Raw genomic sequence first — 26,638 nt, 5'->3', positions numbered from 1 at the left:
GACAGCAGCTTTATCAGAAGCGTCTGTGTGTAGATAGAATGGTTCTTTGAAATCAGGGTGGGTAAGGATCTGTGAGTTAGCAATAGCATACTTTAATTTCTCAAAGCTATCCTGACATTCTTGACTCCACGTGAATTTTTTATTCTTCTTGGTCAATTCCGTTAATGGATTAGCAATTTCTGAAAATGAAGGGATAAAACTACGGAAAAATCCCACAACACCGAGGAAACTCCAGACTTCCCTAGCGCTGCCCGGTGGTTTAATGTTCTTAATTGAATCAATATTTGCAGGGTCTGGAGTCACACCCTTTTCATTTATTATGTGTCCCAAGTACTTAACTTCCTTCGCCAAAATTTGGCATTTCTTTGGGTTTACCTTTAATCCCTCATTTCTCAGAGTACTAACCATCTGTTCGAGTAATTCTAGGTGGTCTTCTAAATTCTTTGAAAATAGCACTATGTCGTCCTGAAAGACGAAACAGCTATTTCCCACAAACCTTGCAAGGGTCTTTGTCATCACAAATTGAAAAAAACGTCCACTATTTTTGCCACCTTGGGGCATACGGCAAAGTTGATATTTTCCCCAAGGTGTTGAAAAGGCAAAGACATGTCTAACCTTGGGGTCTAAAGGTATTTGGAAATATCCTGCTTTCAGGTCCAGAACAGAAAAGAATTTATTTCCCTCCAATTGTGATAGGATATCATCTATTCTGGCCATTGGGAACACTTGAGGCTCCGTGATTTCATTGATTTTTCGTAAGTCAAGGGTGATGCGGATTTCGCCTGAGTCCTTGGGGACAACGTGTATAGGCGAATTCCATGCTGAGGTACTTTCCTCACATATACCGGCCTTCACAAGTTCGCTGATTTTTTTTTTAAGAGCAGGTAAGTAGTTGCAGGGGATGCGGTACTGCTTTACATTCACCGGGCATTCTGAGGTTAATTTAACCGAATGCACATAATTATTTGTGCCGGATATATCAGTTATTTCTTCAGCAATAGCGTCGGGATATTTCCCCAGCACCTCAGTTACTCTTCCTTTTATTCTATCACCAAGGTGATCTAATTTCCAAGCATTAGCCTTAAATTCACTCTTATTATTAATGTTTACGAAAAGCTCCTGACTTCCTGTCCTACTGGTCTCAATTACTGGTCTCACCTCAGTTAAAATTTCTGGATACTGGCTAATAACATCCATCCCTAATATGAGGTCATAATTGGCACCTGCCGGGAATTTAACGCTAGGAATCCTCATTTCAATCGTGTTCTCATCACAAAACCCACACCTTACTGCCAGGGCTTCGTCACTCTCAATTATTGCCCCTGACATTCCGCTAATGCACGAATTGTCTCGAACAATCCAACCAGGGTTTTCATATTTTGCCCACTCAGCAAGTTCACTCCTAACGACTGTCCTCTCGGCTCCCGTATCTATCAACCCACTAACTCTCTGTCCTACTAATCTGCCAATAATGATCGGTAGCCCTCTCATATTCAATTGCACATTCTTGGTCAGTTCCAAACTAGCCAGCAGGTCATTAGCCTGACCTTCCAAATGACCGCCAACTAGTTTAAACGTTCCCTCTTTCTGCATTGCCGGGAAAGGTGACCCTTCTCACCGCATGAGTAACACCTCCGATCTTCCTTCGAGTTCCTCTCGGAACGTCTCTCCGCCTTGACATAATCAACCACAGAAGACATAGAGTCGCTCAGTTTCTTAATTTGAACCTCTAGTTCAGTTACCCGGACATCTAATTTGTCACGCTTCTCATTAGGACATACCTCCTGTTCCAGACTAATACATATTTTACTAACTCCCCGCTTGTTACATGCATCTTCTATTTCCTCTTCTTCCTCGGCTTTAACTATTGCCTCATCCAAAGTTCTCGGCCGACCCTGCATGACCTGTTTCCGAATTTCAGGTACCAACCCTTCCATAAAGCACTCCTTGACCGTGTTATCTCTTATCGTAGCCAAATTGGGATTTCATGTTACAGCGTGCGAAAACAGAGTTTTAAGTCGTCTACCATACTCGCAAACCCTTTCTCCCTTCTTCTGGGATATTTTTAGTACTTGATCCAAATGATTCCTTTCCCTTTCTTTGTGCCCAAAGCACTTTACAAGCTCCTTCTTTATGTTTTCATATCCCTCAATCCCTTGGTCCCTTAAATCAAAGAAAACAGACAAGGGCTCACCTTTGAGACGGGCTTGCATCACTGAAATCTTCACCTTTTCGTCCCAACTTGCTAGTGAGGCTACATTTTCCACAGTCTGGAAAAACCGGCCGACGTCTAGCATGTCACCAGGCAGACTTGAAAAACATGGAATCATACCCATGAATCCAGTGACAATAGGTACGTTTCCAACGTCTACCGCTCCTGATACTTGTGAACCACTGGTGACTTGTTCTTCCATCTTACTTTCACACTACTTTATACGATCCTTAAGGTAATAGGCACAATTTACGAGAAAAAAAAAACTGGAGTACGTACAATCTAATGCCTCGACAAATTTTCACAATTCAAAAAAAATATATATAGTCCTCTTACAAGGAGTCACCCAATTACAAAGAAATACAACTTCTCTGATCCTGTCGCGGACGCCAATGTATAATAATCAGATATATCGGAATATATTGATTATGGGTGTAAGAAAACAAAAACAAATGAGGACTGTACAATGGCACTTTGAATGAAATTTTCTTTTAATAACAATTCGTAATTCATTCCATTATCGGTCTGCCTTACATAGGTAGGTAGATATTGTGAATACAAAGAGAAAAAAAAACTTACTTCTAAATTCTAAGCTAAAACGACTTAATTCTATATACAATCATTTACATGGTGGTACACACGTGTTGCTACTATACTCCTTTGTTCTCAGTCCGATCTCCTTGCACATCTCTGCTCGCTCGTCCATCCGTCCGTCCTTGTAGCACCAATCCAACATGAAAAGAGAGAGAGAGAGTTCTTGCACACACGAGACAGTCTCCTTTTATACCCCTCTTCACGTGACCTTTTGTTCTCCACCAATCAGTCCGCACCCCCCTTGCGCAGCAATAGGAGTGACCCGACATAGTCTTCCGCGTACAATCACACAAAGAAAACAAAACATAGTTCTTGACACGTGGAAATTCATTTACACAAATTATAATAAAATGGAAGAGTACATAAATAAAAAACCAAAGTAGCGTAGCACTACACAAGTGAAAAATACAATTATAGATATGCATTACTATGCTAGAGGTCAATGATCTAGCCTATATGCATTTATAATTATTACTACTGGCCCTAACTCAAATGCTAAACGATCAAGAGTTTACATCTATTTTATCATACCTCTAGTTGGAGTAGTGGCCATTGATTCGGCACCAAGTTATTCATGATTCGGCACCTATAATTTTGTAGTGATTTGTATAAAATTATAGGTAATCATTTGGGACTATAATTATGGTAGGACAGAAGTTGGCATGCTCTTCTAAGTATGTCCACCCCAATATGGCGAGATGAACCTCTGTTGTCATCTCCTAGGTATGTCCACCCGTCAGTAATAGATGTCTGGCTGTTATATATGTATTCAGTGTTTGGAATCTGATCAGGTAACCATTTGTTTGGTAGTGCTGACATGTCTGTTTGTTAGTGATAGTCTAAGGAGGAAATCTATAAACAAAGTTAATTATCAACTTTCTCATATTTGACAGTTGACCATTATAACATATTTGCATTAATTTCGTTACTAAGCTTAATTGTGCTAATAAAGGTTGCAGCATTACTTCTTGCTGCATGCAGATGGCTACACTTGGTCAGCCATATTCTGCAAACAAAATCAGCTAAGCAGATAAATTCCCTGACTTTCCATTACTTTTTCCAAACACTAACAAAAATTCCCAATTTTCCAGGTACGTAGGAACCCTGTATATTATGATTNTAACTGTCAAAACACTAAAACAAAATTTTTAAAAAATTAAACAATTTGACGCGATTTAAACTACTGATTTTGAGTGATTTTAAAATATTCTTACAATACAATAGAACAGTAAGTAAGACTTTAATATATTACACACACAAAATTAAAATTAATTCATTATTTGCAATTAGGCAAGGTTCAGCACTAAGCACCCGAGAAAAATTTTCAGTGTTTTTGGAAGATGCTTTTGCTGATATCAGATAAGGAAAGCAGTTAAGTACATAAGAAAGACACAAAAATTTTATGAAAGACAGGTTTATACATCTAGTGGTGTCCTCTAATATTAAAAATGTTTCAACAGAAAAATGAATTCCGATATATTCTAATGTGAGAAGCCAGGGGAGTAGTCTAAACCCCTTTTAACAGCAATGGTTTGGTGAAGACCGCTCACGTCATTGGATGGCTATTTAAAATAGGAGGACTATAATTCGAGTGGGGAGCGCAATCGGTAAGCCGATAGGGTGATCCTTACTCCAAATAATGACAGGTTGACATGTTAACTAAATAATAAGTTTAATAGAAAAATAAAGCATAAGATACAATATACAAGTGTATAATAATCAGATATATCGGAATATATTGATTATGGGTGTAAGAAAACAAAAACAAATGAGGACTGTACAATGGCACTTTGAATGAAATTTTCTTTTAATAACAATTCGTAATTCATTCCATTATCGGTCTGCCTTACATAGGTAGGTAGATATTGTGAATACAAAGAGAAAAAAAAACTTACTTCTAAATTCTAAGCTAAAACGACTTAATTCTATATACAATCATTTACATGGTGGTACACACGTGTTGCTACTATACTCCTTTGTTCTCAGTCCGATCTCCTTGCACGTCTCTGCTCGCTCGTCCGTCCGTCCTTGTAGCACCATTCCAACACGAAAAGAGAGAGAGAGAGTTCTTGCACACACGAGACAGTCTCCTTTTATACCCCTCTTCACGTGACCTTTTGTTCTCCACCAATCAGTCCGCCCCCCCCTTGCGCAGCAATAGGAGTGACCTGACATAGTCTTCCGCGTACAATCACACAAAGAAAACAAAACATAGTTCTTGACACGTGGAAATTCATTTACACAAATTATAATAAAATGGAAGAGTACATAAATAAAAAACCAAAGTAGCGTAGCACTACATACCTCCCCTGCAAAGACTACTTCCCAAAATGTAATTTGCGGAAGTCTGGCCTTCTTCCCCTTAAATTATACGGCCTCTCACTACACGTCATCCCTTCCGGTTCACCCCCCTCAGGTCCACTAATGTCATGGGAACGTTTACCAATGCACTTATTTCTAACCACACGTTGATCAAGAATCTCGTCCTCATCTTCTGTTATCACCTCTCTTACGTTTCTCTTCCTTCCTAACCTCCTTTTAATAGGTTTTATCCACCCATAGCAAGGTTTAATACGGTCAACATGGACCGTTTCCACATCCCCACGATTGCAACCTTCCACGCGGTAAGTTGTGGGATTTATCACCTTGGTGATACGGAACGGGCCCGCATAATTGTCAGAAAACTTCTTCTTGACCCCACTTCTTTTCACCCATACCTTTTGACCTTCATTAAATCTCATTAACTCTCTTCCCTTATTCCTAAAGTCACGACTCTTCCGATTTTTCTTTCTTGCGTGATGCTCCGCTAGTTCTCTCAAAACGCGAAACTTTGTAATGAGAAATGATCTACGCTCATCCGTGGTCATACATCTAGGGATGTAATCGATGTTCGGAGCCCTTGGGTCAGTCCCAAATAAAAGGAATGCTGGCGACTCATTGGTGGTGGAGTGATAAGAATTATTGTACGCGAAGCAGGCAGATGGGATTAGATCATCCCATTCCGCACCATCATCACTTGATGACTTCGCGATCATATCGATTAGGGATTTATTAACCCTCTCACATATACCATTAGCACACGGTCTATAAGCTGTCGTCACATTACGCCTACTTCCCAACCACTTACAACAATCCATGAAAAGTGATGATAAAAAATTTGTGCCTCTATCCGATATTATTACCTCCGGAGCCCCAAACCTACAAACAATTTCATCAAAAAGTACATTGCTCACAGACCATGCCGTCTGATCCTTCATCGGATGAGCCTCTACGAAGCGCGTGAAAACATCGATAATAACGAGTATGTAGCGATTTCCCTTCTTTGACGTATGAATGGGACCTATCACATCAACAGCGATCTTTTGAAAAGGGGCGCTAGCTGTTTCATTCTCTTGAAATGGGGCCCTACCCTTGTGGATATTATACCGTTGACACTCTTCGCAGTCTCTTACTACCTCCTCAACCTTACACCTTAGGTTCCTTATAAAGTACGTTCTCTCTATATTTTTAACGGTTTTTAATACCCCCCAATGCCCCGAGAGTTGGTTTTTATGGATCGCTCTCACGAGATCTTTTGCTAAATTTTCCCCCACGCACACTTGGTCAATGTATTGGTTACGGGACTTCAAGTATCCCTTTTTGTACAAACAATCATTCATTACCACATACTCAGACGCCTCAATACCTATCCTATCGTAACCATTACTTCGTAGTATGTCTCTTTTTATAGGACCAAATACACTATCACAGTCCTGTGACTGGCAAATTTCATACCTGCTCGGGATCTCCTCCCTTCCAGATCCTACCTCTATGTGATTCACGCCATTCACATTCCTGGACAGAAAGTCTGCAACAACATTATCAACACCTTTTATGTGTTGTATTTCAATTTGATAGTCCATAAGTTCCATAACCCAACGGGTTAGTCTGCGACTACCATTTTGAATGTTACCCATGAAAACTAATGGTTTGTGATCAGATAATATTATAATCCTTTGCCCCAAAATTAAATATTTAAAGTGCCTCAAGGCTAAGACTATCGCCAGACATTCCTTTTCTATGGTCGAATAATTCAATTCAGCCCCCCGAAACCTTTAGCTATAATACCCTATTGGGGCTAACTCCCCACTACGTTGTTGTTCGAGGACTGCGACAGCAGCTTTATCAGAAGCGTCTGTGTGTAGATAGAATGGTTCTTTGAAATCAGGGTGGGTAAGGATCTGTGAGTTAGCAATAGCATACTTTAATTTCTCAAAGCTATCCTGACATTCTTGACTCCACGTGAATTTTTTATTCTTCTTGGTCAATTCCGTTAATGGATTAGCAATTTCTGAAAATGAAGGGATAAAACTACGGAAAAATCCCACAACACCGAGGAAACTCCAGACTTCCCTAGCGCTGCCCGGTGGTTTAATGTTCTTAATTGAATCAATATTTGCAGGGTCTGGAGTCACACCCTTTTCATTTATTATGTGTCCCAAGTACTTAACTTCCTTCGCCAAAATTTGGCATTTCTTTGGGTTTACCTTTAATCCCTCATTTCTCAGAGTACTAACCATCTGTTCGAGTAATTCTAGGTGGTCTTCTAAATTCTTTGAAAATAGCACTATGTCGTCCTGAAAGACGAAACAGCTATTTCCCACAAACCTTGCAAGGGTCTTTGTCATCACAAATTGAAAAAAACGTCCACTATTTTTGCCACCTTGGGGCATACGGCAAAGTTGATATTTTCCCCAAGGTGTTGAAAAGGCAAAGACATGTCTAACCTTGGGGTCTAAAGGTATTTGGAAATATCCTGCTTTCAGGTCCAGAACAGAAAAGAATTTATTTCCCTCCAATTGTGATAGGATATCATCTATTCTGGCCATTGGGAACACTTGAGGCTCCGTGATTTCATTGATTTTTCGTAAGTCAAGGGTGATGCGGATTTCGCCTGAGTCCTTGGGGACAACGTGTATAGGCGAATTCCATGCTGAGGTACTTTCCTCACATATACCGGCCTTCACAAGTTCGCTGATTTTTTTTTTAAGAGCAGGTAAGTAGTTGCAGGGGATGCGGTACTGCTTTACATTCACCGGGCATTCTGAGGTTAATTTAACCGAATGCACATAATTATTTGTGCCGGATATATCAGTTATTTCTTCAGCAATAGCGTCGGGATATTTCCCCAGCACCTCAGTTACTCTTCCTTTTATTCTATCACCAAGGTGATCTAATTTCCAAGCATTAGCCTTAAATTCACTCTTATTATTAATGTTTACGAAAAGCTCCTGACTTCCTGTCCTACTGGTCTCAATTACTGGTCTCACCTCAGTTAAAATTTCTGGATACTGGCTAATAACATCCATCCCTAATATGAGGTCATAATTGGCACCTGCCGGGAATTTAACGCTAGGAATCCTCATTTCAATCGTGTTCTCATCACAAAACCCACACCTTACTGCCAGGGCTTCGTCACTCTCAATTATTGCCCCTGACATTCCGCTAATGCACGAATTGTCTCGAACAATCCAACCAGGGTTTTCATATTTTGCCCACTCAGCAAGTTCACTCCTAACGACTGTCCTCTCGGCTCCCGTATCTATCAACCCACTAACTCTCTGTCCTACTAATCTGCCAATAATGATCGGTAGCCCTCTCATATTCAATTGCACATTCTTGGTCAGTTCCAAACTAGCCAGCAGGTCATTAGCCTGACCTTCCAAATGACCGCCAACTAGTTTAAACGTTCCCTCTTTCTGCATTGCCGGGAAAGGTGACCCTTCTCACCGCATGAGTAACACCTCCGATCTTCCTTCGAGTTCCTCTCGGAACGTCTCTCCGCCTTGACATAATCAACCACAGAAGACATAGAGTCGCTCAGTTTCTTAATTTGAACCTCTAGTTCAGTTACCCGGACATCTAATTTGTCACGCTTCTCATTAGGACATACCTCCTGTTCCAGACTAATACATATTTTACTAACTCCCCGCTTGTTACATGCATCTTCTATTTCCTCTTCTTCCTCGGCTTTAACTATTGCCTCATCCAAAGTTCTCGGCCGACCCTGCATGACCTGTTTCCGAATTTCAGGTACCAACCCTTCCATAAAGCACTCCTTGACCGTGTTATCTCTTATCGTAGCCAAATTGGGATTTCATGTTACAGCGTGCGAAAACAGAGTTTTAAGTCGTCTACCATACTCGCAAACCCTTTCTCCCTTCTTCTGGGATATTTTTAGTACTTGATCCAAATGATTCCTTTCCCTTTCTTTGTGCCCAAAGCACTTTACAAGCTCCTTCTTTATGTTTTCATATCCCTCAATCCCTTGGTCCCTTAAATCAAAGAAAACAGACAAGGGCTCACCTTTGAGACGGGCTTGCATCACTGAAATCTTCACCTTTTCGTCCCAACTTGCTAGTGAGGCTACATTTTCCACAGTCTGGAAAAACCGGCCGACGTCTAGCATGTCACCAGGCAGACTTGAAAAACATGGAATCATACCCATGAATCCAGTGACAATAGGTACGTTTCCAACGTCTACCGCTCCTGATACTTGTGAACCACTGGTGACTTGTTCTTCCATCTTACTTTCACACTACTTTATACGATCCTTAAGGTAATAGGCACAATTTACGAGAAAAAAAAAACTGGAGTACGTACAATCTAATGCCTCGACAAATTTTCACAATTCAAAAAAAATATATATAGTCCTCTTACAAGGAGTCACCCAATTACAAAGAAATACAACTTCTCTGATCCTGTCGCGGACGCCAATGTATAATAATCAGATATATCGGAATATATTGATTATGGGTGTAAGAAAACAAAAACAAATGAGGACTGTACAATGGCACTTTGAATGAAATTTTCTTTTAATAACAATTCGTAATTCATTCCATTATCGGTCTGCCTTACATAGGTAGGTAGATATTGTGAATACAAAGAGAAAAAAAAACTTACTTCTAAATTCTAAGCTAAAACGACTTAATTCTATATACAATCATTTACATGGTGGTACACACGTGTTGCTACTATACTCCTTTGTTCTCAGTCCGATCTCCTTGCACATCTCTGCTCGCTCGTCCATCCGTCCGTCCTTGTAGCACCAATCCAACATGAAAAGAGAGAGAGAGAGTTCTTGCACACACGAGACAGTCTCCTTTTATACCCCTCTTCACGTGACCTTTTGTTCTCCACCAATCAGTCCGCACCCCCCTTGCGCAGCAATAGGAGTGACCCGACATAGTCTTCCGCGTACAATCACACAAAGAAAACAAAACATAGTTCTTGACACGTGGAAATTCATTTACACAAATTATAATAAAATGGAAGAGTACATAAATAAAAAACCAAAGTAGCGTAGCACTACACAAGTGAAAAATACAATTATAGATATGCATTACTATGCTAGAGGTCAATGATCTAGCCTATATGCATTTATAATTATTACTACTGGCCCTAACTCAAATGCTAAACGATCAAGAGTTTACATCTATTTTATCATACCTCTAGTTGGAGTAGTGGCCATTGATTCGGCACCAAGTTATTCATGATTCGGCACCTATAATTTTGTAGTGATTTGTATAAAATTATAGGTAATCATTTGGGACTATAATTATGGTAGGACAGAAGTTGGCATGCTCTTCTAAGTATGTCCACCCCAATATGGCGAGATGAACCTCTGTTGTCATCTCCTAGGTATGTCCACCCGTCAGTAATAGATGTCTGGCTGTTATATATGTATTCAGTGTTTGGAATCTGATCAGGTAACCATTTGTTTGGTAGTGCTGACATGTCTGTTTGTTAGTGATAGTCTAAGGAGGAAATCTATAAACAAAGTTAATTATCAACTTTCTCATATTTGACAGTTGACCATTATAACATATTTGCATTAATTTCGTTACTAAGCTTAATTGTGCTAATAAAGGTTGCAGCATTACTTCTTGCTGCATGCAGATGGCTACACTTGGTCAGCCATATTCTGCAAACAAAATCAGCTAAGCAGATAAATTCCCTGACTTTCCATTACTTTTTCCAAACACTAACAAAAATTCCCAATTTTCCAGGTACGTAGGAACCCTGTATATTATGATTTTTTGATAGAATTCATATTAAAATAGAATAAAACAGGGTTGAATCTGCTTATTGTAATAATTTTAGGAAATACCTGTTTTAATCATGATAAATTTAAATGCTCAAACATCTAAATAAAAATAGCAAAGTAGTTTAAAATAAATGCCAATAATTTAAGCATTTAATTAAATAAAAAAAAAAGTGTCTAATAAATTAGAAAAATCAAAAATAATGAATAAATAGTACTGAAAAAAATCTATTTAAACAATTGTGTTTCAAGATAAACTTTTATAAGAGAAACAGATACATAATGCATATTCTTGCACACATTTCAAACATACAAAAAAAAGTAAGATATTTTATAAGTTTGATAAAATCTAACTGAAGAATATGTGAAACAAATTACATGTACAGTGAAAACTGCTTAGGTGACCACCTGCATTCGACGGGCACCTGTCAAAACGTGCAAAAATTTCTGGCACGGAATAGTTTATCCATAGAGTCTTCGTATAAGTTACCTGTATTAAACGACCACCTGTGTAACGCAATCGCAGGCATCGCTTTTTGGTCCGAAACAACATACAACACCTGTAATAAGCGACCACTTTCGCGAATGTATCTGGTCTAAACTATTGTAAGAACCCATCTCAATAATGTTTCCACCTCCTAATATAATGAATTAGCCTAAACTCTCGTTGGAACCCACCCGGGGCACTTCTCCCACCCTCGAAATTAGGTGCAGGTGTTAATAAATTAGTCTAGCAACAAAGGAAATTCATTTCAGATTGTTGGAAAATGTCCGAAATGCAAAGGGCTGTCGTTAGAAAATCATATTAAAGTTATCACAACAGCAATTAGCGGCAAAGTTTAACTGTGGGAAAACAAAATTTATTTTACCCTAGACCTACAGTATTTTCCTTGGGGGTGTAAAATATAGTACACGATACAATTAATTAATCGGTTGATCTCATCGTTTGATAAATCTATTTTTATTTATTTATTTTGAAGTTCATATACAGTACGTATGCGATAAATAGTTTCTGTATCAACCTACCTTATTTCCACGATATTTTTAGAAAAATAATATCCAAGTAATTTTCGCAGGCAAAATATTCAAAAAACAATAAACGCATTAATGCAAAAATCAGTTTTACTTCCTTTTTCGATTCCGCGATTGTAATGAAATTGTATGATGAGAAAAAATAAAATCATTTTATTATTAATTAATAATATTTCTTATTGTACTTAATTAATTAAGAAAATATTAAATCTTAAAAAAAAATACAATATTTTTAAAGTTAAAATAAGATTAAACTAACAAAAAGCAAAGTGATGGAGAGATAGGACGCGGTTTTATATTGATGATGTAATACACGTAACAGAGAAATGAACGAAAAGAACAGAGTCAAATTAATTAAGTTTGAAAAAAGAAAGTGTGCATTATAATCGAGAAAATGCAAGTATTGTATTAATCTTTAAAATATTGGTGTTAAGTCTGTCTTGTAATATCATGACGACTCCTGTAAATCGGGTTATCCGATAAGAATAAAATGCAATACCAATATAGCCCTATCGTTGAAAAAATTCGCTTATTTTTGCTCGCCTCGAGTTTTGCTTAGTAGAAATGGCTAAAAAGTGTGCAAAATACGTACTGAAATACGGTATTACAGCACGACATGAATTGGACGACCACCTGTCTAAAAAACCGCTTTTTGAAGGAACCGTGGGTGGTCGCCATAGACAGGTTTTACTGTATGTTTTAAGAGTACACATATACAGAAATTACATATTAACAAACATATGTAATGCTATTATATATAAACTAACCTTTGTAATTCCTTTAATTTCTCCTTGAATCTGACAGCTACCAGGTGCAAGAGTTTGAACAACATAATATGTTCCATTATCAGATGAATAAGAAACTTGGAAATGCAAATTGGAAAATGTAACCTCCACTTTTATGTTCTGTAAATAAATTAAATATTGATTCATTGAACATTATATTTTGAGTTGGTTAGTTATGTCATATTTTCCATGTTTTAAATATTTTTGTTATTTTGTACAGATACCACAGGAATAAAATCAGGGTTAAATAATAATTAATTTTTGCATATGATATATATGAGGATAAGTCAATATATTTTCACAAAACAAATAAGAAAAAAAAATTATTTGACTGAAATTTATTATTACTTTTCAACATAATTCTCCTACACGGCGATACGGAAGAAAAAGCCTCTGATACCTCCACCCACAATCCCAACGGACACCGGTTATACCACAAATCTCCAGGACACTTACCAGGCTATCTTCAAGGAACTGTTTCCTACAGACGACCCGCTGTTGGACAACAACAACCACAGCGACATCAGAAACAGGAGCCACTCCACCCCTCATACTGAGGAGGACCAACCCTTCTCCTTCCAAGAAATCAAAAAAGAATTCGACAACATCAAAAGGAAAAAGGCACCGGGCCCAGACATGATTGACTGGCGCATGGCAAAACATGCCTATGCGGCCATCCCTACCACCTTCTCCGTACTGTTCAATAAATGTCTACAACAAAGATACTTCCCGAAGCCTTGGAAAACGGCAACAGTCAAGCTCATCCCAAAAAATGGTGAGGCCCAACCAAATTCTCCTAACGACTACAGACCGATTTCCCTCCTGGCCGTGCTTGGTAAGGTCCTGGACGGTCTAATGGGCGGCAGGATCCTCTACCATTTGGACAGCAAAGGAGCCCTCCACCCTGCCCAATATGGCTTCAGGAAAAACAAGAGTGCACATCAAGCCATCAGTAAGATAACCGACTACATCAACACAGCAAAGCAGGCCGGTAGGCACACCCTTCTGGTAGCTATTGACTTCAAGGGTGCGTTCGACCACGCCTGGTGGCCGACCATCCTCACCTCTCTGGCTGACTCCCACTGTCCCTCAAATGTCTGGGGCCTTCTTCAAAGCTATCTCTCTGAAAGGACGGCCATGGCCACTAACCTGGACAACATAGTCTACACAACACCGATTTCCAGGGGATGTCCCCAAGGGTCCAAATCTGGCCCCTTATTATGGAATGTGCTATACAACGGCCTCCTGCATGTCACAGAAAAGGTGCCTCTAGAGGGAAACCCTTATATCCAAGGCTTCGCTGACGACACGGTGGTCCTCCTCTCACACCAGAACCAGGAAACCCTACAAAAGCTAACCAACGTGGTCCTCCAAGCAGTATATGATTGGAGCGAGAACAACAAACTCCTCATCAACTACAACAAAAGTAACTGCATCTGCTTCCCAAAAGCCAACATCCTTAAGAANATATTTTTAGAAAAATAATATCCAAGTAATTTTCGCAGGCAAAATATTCAAAAAACAATAAACGCATTAATGCAAAAATCAGTTTTACTTCCTTTTTCGATTCCGCGATTGTAATGAAATTGTATGATGAGAAAAAATAAAATCATTTTATTATTAATTAATAATATTTCTTATTGTACTTAATTAATTAAGAAAATATTAAATCTTAAAAAAAAATACAATATTTTTAAAGTTAAAATAAGATTAAACTAACAAAAAGCAAAGTGATGGAGAGATAGGACGCGGTTTTATATTGATGATGTAATACACGTAACAGAGAAATGAACGAAAAGAACAGAGTCAAATTAATTAAGTTTGAAAAAAGAAAGTGTGCATTATAATCGAGAAAATGCAAGTATTGTATTAATCTTTAAAATATTGGTGTTAAGTCTGTCTTGTAATATCATGACGACTCCTGTAAATCGGGTTATCCGATAAGAATAAAATGCAATACCAATATAGCCCTATCGTTGAAAAAATTCGCTTATTTTTGCTCGCCTCGAGTTTTGCTTAGTAGAAATGGCTAAAAAGTGTGCAAAATACGTACTGAAATATGGTATTACAGCACGACCTGAATTGGACGACCACCTGTCTAAAAAACCGCTTTTTGAAGGAACCGTGGGTGGTCGCCATAGACAGGTTTTACTGTATGTTTTAAGAGTACACATATACAGAAATTACATATTAACAAACATATGTAATGCTATTATATATAAACTAACCTTTGTAATTCCTTTAATTTCTCCTTGAATCTGACAGCTACCAGGTGCAAGAGTTTGAACAACATAATATGTTCCATTATCAGATGAATAAGAAACTTGGAAATGCAAATTGGAAAATGTAACCTCCACTTTTATGTTCTGTAAATAAATTAAATATTGATTCATTGAACATTATATTTTGAGTTGGTTAGTTATGTCATATTTTCCATGTTTTAAATATTTTTGTTATTTTGTACAGATACCACAGGAATAAAATCAGGGTTAAATAATAATTAATTTTTGCATATGATATATATGAGGATAAGTCAATATATTTTCACAAAACAAATAAGAAAAAAAAATTATTTGACTGAAATTTATTATTACTTTTCAACATAATTCTCCTATACCTCCAGATGCTTATCTCATTGTTTCATAATCCTTGAAAGTGGCAGCAAAGCAGGTTTTTGGATCCTCCTGTAGCCAGTGAGTGATCCCAACAGAAATGTAATGATCAAAACAATGGAAATCACTAGTGGCTAAAGTCTGAATTATAAGGTGGACATTTTAAGTGTTCCCAACTGAAAGTTTTCAATATCTGCTACATTAGTCTGATTTTATGAGGACAAGCATTGTCATCCAAGAGAATCATGTCTGCATGCAGGAGACCAGGGCATTTTCAGCAAAAGGTGTCACAGTATAAGGTGGCCTACAGAAAATGTGCAACAATGACACACAACACACTCACTATGTTAAAGCAACTGTAGTTAAATAACAGTGGATTATATTGTTGATTCTGATTTCTTGATGGGCATTGCAACCAGCAAAAAAAATGCATGCAGATTTTAAATGGCTTTCAATCTATGCAGATTTATGACGTATATTGACTCCTCATATATTTTATTAAATTTAAATTCAACTATTACTTACATCTGATAGATAAATTTGGTGGTGTTTTGAATCATATAATTCAATATAAACTGTATATGTTGTCTTCTCCTGTAGAGACCATTTATTTCCTGGTGATACTTTAAATACTAANCCCAGCGAAGCGGGTCCTTGCAGCTAGATTCTAGATTAGTTAGAAAAGCAGTCTTTTATATATAAAAAAAAACTATATTACATACAAATGTACGAACGAATAAAAACCCAGCAAAGCGGGTCCTTGCAGCTAATATGAAATAAAAATGCATTTTTATTGATCATTTTTACAGCACATCTTTCAATTCAAAATTCTTCAAATATAAATATTTTCAATCCAAGACACTATAAGCAATTTGTAATTTTGTAATTGATTTTTAGAAATAAAAAGAAAAAAGTATGACAATGTAAGTCAGCCATATGAGAATTCTGTGTAGTTTTTAATTTTATAATAAGCATAACAATATTATATTTTTATTATATTTAATTGATTAATTTATAATCATACTTTGATAACCACTGTTTTAATCCAATGTAAAATAAACATTAAGATAATTTTATTTGGTGATACTACTGCTTTTAGATTTATGTATTTTTTTTATATTTAGTTCATATTTATAAATTTAAAGATCTCCAATCATTAAAACTATTTACTAGTTCTTTTTTCATTATTGCTAAAATCAGTTTACTTACTATGAGCTTTTCTTTGCTTTATTAATTCTACCTGATATTGAATTGTCATTTCAGGTAATATGTACACATCAGAAGGTGGATTAAGAACTAAATTTGCAACAACAATTAATGTTATCTCTGATGATTGAAGATCCTAAAAATTAAAACAAAATTTACTGAGAACATATTTGAAACTAGAAGACAACATACACTGGTATCTTCAGCCATGAAAATTAAAGTTTGTTGTTTTGAATTTATGAATACACTTTCAAGAAAAATATTTTATTTAAGAATCCTACTTAACAAGAATAAAATGAATATTTTGATTTATCATAAGAGAACTGGTTTGTTTTTAAAAACCTTAAATTTGATGATTCAAAGTTAACTTATATATACAGTAGAGCGTCAATTTTCCNGTTTTGACTCCTTCTAATAACACTTTTGATCCATGCAATCCCTGTTGTTCCCAAAAATCAATAGCAGGAGGAGTTTTAAATGCAGAATCAGCAAACTTTAAAAATCTGAATTTAAAAATAAATTAAATTTTATTTAAGTAAACAATTTACAGATATTTTCAAAATGTTTGAATTAGTATACATTCAAAATATTCTGAATATTTTGAATATCACGTATCAATACAGTTCAGAATATCATGCAAATATGCATTTTCTGAAGCCTTACCGCAAAACATTATTTTCGGATGGTTTACCAAAACGATCTGTAATAATCCATTGAAATGAAACACCATCAAGACAAGAGAATGTATCTCCTAAAATTAAATAATTATATTTCAGTACTTTTTATTATTAATCTTAAATATTCTAGTAATTAAATTAAAACATTAAGTGTATTTATTATAAAGTATAATGGAATAGAGAAATTTTTAAACTCAGCATTGTATATAAAATATTTTTCATAATTAAAAAATAAGATACAAATAATATGTGAATAATAGAAAAAACAAAAACACTTCTCTCTCTTTATATAAATTTTCTATTTGCAAAATGTGCTGATTCTGAAACTCATACTTCCTGGGAATATCATACTGAGACAATTTTTTCATGGAATGGTTCTCAGTTGATGAGCCCATATACACTTCCTTCCAGGCTGTTTTTATTTAGATGTAAAAATTGAAATTCTACATACTTTTGATTTTACATTTGTTCTTCTCCAAAAATGATTTTAAGACTTTTGAAGAATGATAAAGATTTATTTTGAATTTAAGACATCATATTCAAATTTTGGGTTCAAAAACTTGTGAAAAAGTGTACCTTAAAATTCATTGAACTGGCATTGAAAAGCATTTGTATTTAAATTATGTATTATGCTAGATGTTATATTCTATATTGAAATTTAAGTTTAATTTTTTAAGTTATTTTTTCCATGGAGGAAAGAAAAGAACTATCAATGTAAATTTTTAAATTTTGAAAACATAATGACAGCTGATGACAATTAGCCTATTAATCAATGATAAAATTTTGTTGGATTTTTTAAAATGTAATATTTTCAAACATTTTGGCTTTAAATTCAGCTATCTTCAGGATATATCATTCCATAATGTAGTGTTTAAATTTAGGATCTTCCATTCTTTCAAATGTGTTTGCATCTGAATTTTTACATACATCTAATATGTTAAACAAAATATATAAAAATTAACAAAATAAAATAGTGTATTTTCCTGGGTGTTTATTTTGGAAAATGTATGTATTCCTTGGAGTTATTTTGAAGCTGAGGTTTTTTTTCTCTTACAACAGGAAATGAATGGTAAAAACTAGAAGAAATATCTTAATTGCTCTTACATTTTCTGAAGTATCAAAACTGAAAATTTATTGACTGTATTTATGGGTTACAGCTACACTATTTGAAATTATTGTTTTCATAGTTACTCTAATTCAATGTCTTCCAATTCACTTATTACATCGTCATTCATGTCTGTTTTGATGTCACTGTACGATTCAAGATCTTGACTGGATCTCTTTTGGAAAGAGATGGTGAGTTTAAACCAGAGTTTTCCTAATTATTCTTCAGCTGATAAACTCTTGACTTATGAACTCTATTCTGACTTTCTCACACTCAATATCTAACAATATTTATAGTTTTATTTCAAAAAATGAACCCCTGGAATAGAAAGTGATATCTGACTCTAAACAATTTGAAGAGATAGGATTTTAGTTAATTAAATTAAACACTTTACCTGTCACTATAAACTATATTACTCTATACAGTGCAGTAGTTTGACATGTTTCCAAAGCTTTTTAAAACTGGAGTTTATTTATATATCAAAAACAACACTAAATAAAAATTTTCTCTTGTTTGATGTTATTAGTGAGAAAAATTATTCTTGCTTTGCCAAAATGTATGATGTCATCTTATCCACATATGTATGAAGTTGGAGTAATGTTAAATGCCTAATGTTTATCTGAATGATGTTATCTGCATGACACAAAGAACATCACAATGTGGATCCTATATATATTCTTTTCTTGTTGAGTAAGTTCTCCATTATGAGGATTACCTAAGGTCCATGGATTGATTTGATTGCTGTCTGATTTATTTTTGTTATTCTGAAGCAGATTTAAATAGTGGGATTTTGGATTGTTCAAAAAGTAATTTCGTTTTTTTTTATAACTAGAGGAATAGATGTATTTTTACCAGTCAATTTCATTTTAAACCAAATTTTCATTATATACTTTGATAGCTGACATTTTAAGGCTTATTTGTAAAAAATTGTTTGATTCTGTACAATTGTTTTTTTTTTGGTGTCCCATTAAATATGGAAAATCAAAAGCATCATTTTTGGCATATTTTGCTTTTTTATTACCAAAAAACCAAAATGCTGTTCAAACAAGAAAAAAATTGTGGTACATGTATGGAGAAGATGTGTTGAGAGAAAGACAGTGCCAAAACTGGTTTACAAAATTTCATTCTCGCAATTTCAATATTGAAGATGCACCATAGGATGGCCAGATGAAGCCAATAAAACAAAATAAAGGTACTGATTGAAGCAAACTGCCAAATAACAACAGATGAAATCACTAAGAGATTAAATTTGTCAAATTGAACCATTTATGATTACTTGAAATGAACTGGTTTCGTTTCAAAGCTCAATATATGGCTCCACATGTTCTTAAAGAGAGTTTGCTCTCTTTGATGGGATTTTAAGAAATTTTTTTTTGAGCTTTTACCAGACAATTTAACAATTGATTCAAAAGTGTACTTTCATCGCGTAAACAAATTGAGTAATATCATCAAACAAAAAAGGCCAGAATTGATCAACAAAAAAGGTGTAGTGTTTTACCATGATAATGCCAAATTTCACACAAGTTTGGTAAACTTGTCAGAAATTGTTATAGCTTAGATGAGATGTGCTATCACACCAACCATATTCGCCAGATCAGGCACCCTGAGATTAATACTTGTTCTGGTCTATACAAAAGTTTTTAAACTGTAATATATTTACTTGAAATTAAAATGTCAAAAATCACTTGGATCAGTTTTTTGTAAGCAAAGATCAAAACTTTTATGAATGTGGAATCATGCTACTACCAGAAATGATGGCAACAGGTATTTGACCAAAATGGTCAATATATACAGTAGAGCGTCGATTTTCCGAATCAATTGGGGACTGGGGTTGTCTGGATAACTGATTTACGTACGAAAAAATAGTTTAACGTATCCGATGTCAAAATTTTTCTCCGTTGCGTGTCGCTTTGCGTTGAATTTTCGTCGATGTTAAGCCTAACAAAGACTATTGTATCGTTAAAAATTATTTTTTTATTTTGTACAAACAAAACTAAATATATTGAAAAATATAAAAACAATAAAAATTTATACTTCAGATGTTAATTTAGTATCAAAAACGTAAAATATTTGAGTAGCCCAAGACAGCCAAAGATTGAAATGCCACAGCACTGGTGAAAATTTAAATTTGCCGACTGGAATTCTTTCGGATGATTGATGTTTCAGATGACTGACTTTCGGAAAATCGACGCTCTACTGTAATTCAATGTAATATTTATTTATTATAAAAATATTGTTTTTTTCCCACGGGGAAAAAAATTTCTGAACAATCCAATAGAATGAACTTTAGTTCCTCCTTTACGTTGATCTGCTCGTTTAATTTATTTAAGCCTCTTTTGAATACAATTACCCTTGTGTCTATGTTTATCATCTTTTTCTGTATTTGGAATTGTTTGAATTGAGATGTGCAATTTAATTAATCCATTATAGTTTGTATGGGTTTGCTATTGTTCTGATACAAATGAGTTCCTTGAAGGTGTAATTTACATCAGACAAATGAGTGTATGCACTATTAAAAACTCTAAAAAGATGCCATTTTATAAAATGGCATAAGAGAACTGATTGTGTGAGCAAAATAGTATAGGTAAAGGATGGAATAATGATTTTTGGTATAGCCTATATTAATACGGATTTAACTGTTCATAACAGTTGGGTGAAATTTCTCAACATCTAATTCTTTGAAATGATCAGCATTCATGCAAAATAAAAATAGATTTTTAAAAAGGCTATGTTCTAAAATTTAAAGAAGTAAGAAATTAAAATATTTTATGCAGTAGAACCTCGAAAACTCGGCTCTCAATAACCCAGCACTCTGGATAACTCGGCCACACCCTGGCAGGGCAAAAAAATCCTTAATTAATTAATTTTCATTGTAGACAGCTTTATAAAAGTATAAAAGCTCTCATAAAGTATTTTTCTGAGGTCTATCTTATCAAGTAAATTACTGTACACAGTGTATTCATTAATTTTCATTTTCATGTAGTAAAGGTTCTATGTCTTCATAAAAGACGTACTTTTCCTTTGTTTAAGGGTATTTGGGCAGTTTATTCTCTGTTATATTCTCAAGTAAACAATATATACAAGTACAGTACAGTATTTTCTGAGGAAACACGCATACTTATTCTTTTTTAACCACATTCCCGATAACCCGGCATTTTCACAAACTCGGCCACCCTTCGGTCCACATTAGGCTGAGTTTTCGAGGTTCTACTGTATCAAATAAACTTTTAATTTACCTTGATCATTTTCTGCTTTTACTTCAAAAGCTACAGGAGCATCTTCTAGAAATATCTCCCTTGTAGTTGTAACAATTGAAATAGAATGAATAACATCAACGGTCACATCACAACGTAAAGTTAATCCTGTATCTGTATAGATTACATTAATATAAATTTCAATGTAATAAAAAAAAAAAAATAACTAAAATAAAGTATTAAAGCTATATTAATATATTTTAAAAATTTTTATTCACTTATTAATATAATTTAATACACTAATAACCTTCATCAGTTGCAACAACAATAACAGAATGTCTATCATGATAAGGAGAAACAGCAGACAAAACGACTTTGGTTGTACATATACGATCAAGATTTTCTTCCACCGGTGTAATAGATATAACTTCTTGGCGTGATGATGACCTAAAATGAAATTTTTATTTTAAATAAAAATGTCGCTCAATCAATAATCATTATATATTCTCTTAACATTTAATAAAATAAAAAATAGAATAAAAACTTTAAATTTTTAAATTTTTTTAAAAACTTTAAATTTATTATAAAGTATATATAATTCTTTCTTTTACAAAAAATTGAAGTATTTTCATATTTAACATAATGTAAAATTTAAAGCAGAAGCAAAAATATATCAAGATTAATTACAAAAGTTTGAGTTGACATCACATCAGGATTAATAAATAAAACAGAAAAAAATCATGATCTAAAGATAGACAAGTGTTTTTTTTTAGTTATAATTTTAACTCAGATTAAAAATAAATAAACTGCTGGCTAATACTTTTGATAAATTATACTTATCTTCAGGCAATTAAATTAATTAAAATTTGAATAATGTTCATCTTTAACACAGTTACATAGAATGCTATTCTATTTTAAAATATACATACTTGAAGATTTAAATAATCACAATAATAGAAATAAACATAATTGTATAATAAAATAAGTTTTAAATATTAAAATTTCTTTCTGAAGTTTCATAAAGTACAATCTTATGCTGCAGAAGGTTAAAGTGGATCTATTAAATAGCTTAAAATATATAAAAGTTTCCTGCATGTAAACAACCCAAAATTTGAGTTGCTTGTGCATAGTTTTTTCTTTTATATCATTGAGGTCATTTAAATCTTTAAATTAATATTTTAAAATGTGTGCACTATGTAAATGTGCTCAAAATGAAAATAATTTAATAATTAAATACATACTGAAAATATGCACTGACTATTATCTGTTATATGGTGACCTCCAGCATATTTACTGGTGCAAAAATTCAGATACCTACTAGTATAATTTTTAAAATGTTACCATAACTTTATATAAATTACACTAGAAAAAGTAGAAAACCTAAAATAATAAATAAAATTACCATTAATTTCATGCTGAAAACTTGTAGGTTATCAGCATTTCAAATTGTCTTTTAAACACAGTTAACAAAGAGTTATATTTAAAAAGGAGGTTTAAAAAGAGTGCAAGTTGTGCAATAGGTGGGTTATATGCTGGTTTTCAATTGCAATTCATTGTGCGACTTTTTTTTTCCTAAGTCACTAAGCATTTCTTAAAAAAAAAAAAAAACCCAGCCTGTGTGAGCAAAACACATTCTTCAGCCATCATAATTTTCCATAAAAAAAAAACATGTATACAGGTAACTCCCCGTATAACACGGCACTTCTATAGCACAGATTCACTCTGACACGTTTCGAGAATTGGGTAAAACCCTCGTACAACATGAAATGTAATAAATTTTTACATACTTAAGTAATAATAATTCATGAAAATTATTATTTTTGTGAACTATTAGTACTTAAGTATGTAAATTTTCTTTTCTTGCCTTCTGTCGGTACACATGGTCCTTCTCGAAACTTGTTTCAATGTTGCCAGATCTCAATGCTTCTGCTTCTGATGTTGCCAGATGTTTTCCCCTTATTCCATACTTGCTTTATTCTTCATAACTGCTTAGCATCATATAAGGAAATTTATAAAGATCTTTTAACTAGAAGCAAGCAATCTAAAATTACATACTTTTTGCAAAAGGTAAAGCATGGATCTGAAGATAATGCAGAAAATTGCTCAGAGGATAAGGATAACTTGCCAAAAAGAAAACACTCTCAGTTAGTACTTTTAGTGATGACTTTTACAATAGCACTTTTAGTGATGACGAAGAAAACATTGTCTAATTTATATTAATATGTATCACTTAAAAAAATTTTAATAAAGATATTTATCTTAATTATGAAAATATAATAGCATGTTTTTTAATTTTTGGAACCTAACCTCCTTTTCATACTAGTTCTTTGTTTTGTATAACACGGATTTGCATAACACAGCAATTTTTTGGAACATAACTACTGTGTTATATGGGGGTTACCTGTACATATATATCTTGCCTTTAGTTCTTTCAATTTTTTTTGTCCTATCCAATTTGTGTTTTAACTCATATTATTAAACACTCCTATTTGAATTTGTAAATGGTAATTATCAGTTTTCAAGAAATCATCTCCTATCTAATTAATGACCTCATTTCAGAGAACTTTGACAGTTAAGACATGATAATTGTAATTCTAATAAGCTATAAACTCATTTTATTGCTAGAAAAAGAAATCTGATGACTAAAAAGAATTTTTAAAATATTTAAAATGACAGCCCTAACTTAACTGTATGGTGTTTCATTTTTGTTTAAGCACAACAAAATTACTTTGTAATTTTTGCTAACAAAATCAAAACTTTCAAAAATCATAATAATTTCAGCTTGTTTCATTTTTCAAACTGTAGTGCAGAAATTTGTTTTACATTAATCACAGTAACATTGACATACAATTTAAAATACTGTTAAATGACTTTAAAATTAGAACACAATGAAGTTAGAATTAGAATTTAGTAAGTTCTTTCTTTTTCATTCTACTGTATATCACTCCATAAATATGCAATAAACAATGTGGTAAGTTACACAAAGTTTTCATTTCCATTCTAACAATTTTCAGGGGAGAGTTGTATGCCATCATTGTTATCTGAACAAAATTATGATAATTAAAATACAAAATACTAAAGAAAAACTAAACTACCTAAATTTTTACTTCAAAAGTACAAAAAGCTAACAAACATAAATTTTCTTTTTATTTTTATAGAAGAAATTTGTTTGACATTTAATTATTTTGGAAATTTTTTGCAAAAATCTGTTTTTTCAATAATTCCAGTCCATTAATTAAATACACGTGTGTATTCATGACAAAATGTGTACTTATATCTATAGCTGTTAATAGAATTTTTTTTTTTATCAGATCAAATGATTTTTGTAATTTTGAACTTAAGACAATGAATTATTCATAGTACTAGCCATTGATCCTCTAGACCAGGGGTAGCCAACAAGTCGATCGCGAAGCCAATTTTGGTCAATCACTCGCGATGTCTTGACTTAATGTGTTACACTTGTAACCGAATGCAACTGTAGTGATATCAGACCTCTGTGTCCTCCCTCAGATGCAGTTTTGTCAGTCCATGTGCAATCCATTTGCATACAGTTGTAAAAGAGGAATAAGAAATGTAGACAAAGGTCATAAAACAAAACAAAACAAACAAAAAAAAAAAAAAAAAAAAAAAAGGAAACGTGGGAAGAGAGACAGAGAGAGCAGGTTGGGATACAGTAGAGAGAGAGGAAGGGTGAGGTGGTGGTTCCTGAAAGTGACAACATTGAGTTTCAATTTCTCTGATGTTTAAAATATAAGTACCTTTTCTTCATGTTTTAAATTAAATTGTGGCTTTTCTTACCTATCTTACTTATAGTATTTCGCACTTTCCCCCTCACCACTTAGACTATGCCTACAACAACAAGTTGATTGAGACACATTTTTAAGATAAAAAGTAGATCTTATGTACACGAAAGTTGGCCACCCCTGCTCTAGACAAAATTATTGAAGCACTTAATTTCTTTCTTGTGTTATTTTCAGGTCTTGCTTTGAAAGTAATTTGGTTGTTTTCATTAAGTGCATGCCAACTGACAGTTTTATCAACTTAGTTTAAAGTACTAAATAATAACACATAATATTAATGCATTTATGAACAAATGGGTAAATTATATAAGATCATTATCTTATATAATTTTGTCCATTTTCAATAATTACAAAAATCCTTGATCTGATCTTGACCTTGGTCCCTTGAGTTTTGAAATAACAAGGTTTTACTGTATTGATATATGCAATACTTATATTATCTATATATCTTATATATATATAAATGAGGATGTATATTTGTTCACTACACACTCCTAGGCCACTCAACCAATTGCTACAAAACTTCGCAGCTATGTTAACATACTTCTAACTTCAATAATGTCATATATTCCATCCCAAAATATCTATTGGATTTCTGTAAATCAATTAATTTCTATCTACATTTGATTTACTGATTTACATGTAGTGCCATCTATTGGCAAAAAATTTTACAAAATAATAAACTAAATATAATTCATATTAAAAAAAATAATATAATTTAAAAATATATATATTTTATATCCACTTAATTACTACAACAATGATATAGCATGAAATAGACATGCTATATCATTGTTATTGAGACAGGTAGCATATAGCACTTCTCTGCATGGAATTGAAGTGTTACCTTGTGAAAACTCTTAAGTACTGTCGACCCCCTATAACGCGGTAGATACATTCCACTTTATAAGAATTTTATGTTGTAAAATCCTTAAATACATGAGCCAATCACAGCCCAGCATGTGTGCAGTTTACGGACTACGGCTGTTTGAAAGGTTTTCTTCCATAAAATTAATCGATTCTACACTAATTTGACTCAACATTTCCAAAACACGTATAATTTTTTGGGAATAATCCGTATAAACTATGCTATAAACAAAAATTGTAGGATTACTTACCGAGTGTGCACCGTTCAATGACGCCATTGCTTAAGCTTGTTGTCGTGGAGCAGCGCACCAAAAGGCGGGCGCATTTTCTGATAAGTTATTTTTTTGCGAAAAATTCGCTGAACTTTGGAGACATCATTAATAGAAATAATTTTTATGGCCATTGAATAAGAAATGTTTTTTTCACAAGAAATGTATAAAATTACAGTACTGTATTAGACTTACAGTACCT

General features: G+C 34.0%; 1 protein-coding gene across 1 annotated transcript in view; it reads right to left on the bottom strand.

Moving 5' to 3' along the window:
* LOC111618247 (nuclear pore membrane glycoprotein 210-like) overlaps nt 1–26,638 on the bottom strand; it is a 107,054-nt gene that overhangs the window by 53,892 nt on the left and 26,524 nt on the right. The window contains exons 2-12 of the mRNA XM_023359733.1: nt 21,808–21,947; nt 21,543–21,674; nt 17,188–17,275; nt 16,903–17,027; nt 16,717–16,724; nt 16,528–16,660; nt 15,844–15,971; nt 14,917–15,072; nt 14,065–14,164; nt 13,163–13,281; nt 12,689–12,832 (exon numbers count right to left, since the gene is read on the bottom strand). Coding sequence (XP_023215501.1) covers nt 12,689–12,832; nt 13,163–13,281; nt 14,065–14,164; nt 14,917–15,072; nt 15,844–15,971; nt 16,528–16,660; nt 16,717–16,724; nt 16,903–17,027; nt 17,188–17,275; nt 21,543–21,674; nt 21,808–21,947 — 1,273 coding nt within the window. The remainder of the gene's footprint in view (nt 1–12,688; nt 12,833–13,162; nt 13,282–14,064; nt 14,165–14,916; nt 15,073–15,843; nt 15,972–16,527; nt 16,661–16,716; nt 16,725–16,902; nt 17,028–17,187; nt 17,276–21,542; nt 21,675–21,807; nt 21,948–26,638) is intronic.

Source organism: Centruroides sculpturatus, unplaced genomic scaffold (assembly GCF_000671375.1).
Source record: "Centruroides sculpturatus isolate CEXI.00-Female unplaced genomic scaffold, Cexi_2.0 scaffold154, whole genome shotgun sequence".
Lineage (NCBI taxonomy): Eukaryota > Metazoa > Arthropoda > Arachnida > Scorpiones > Buthidae > Centruroides > Centruroides sculpturatus.
The sequence above is the reverse complement of the archived record's forward strand: the minus strand, read 5'-3'. Positions and strand labels throughout refer to the sequence as shown.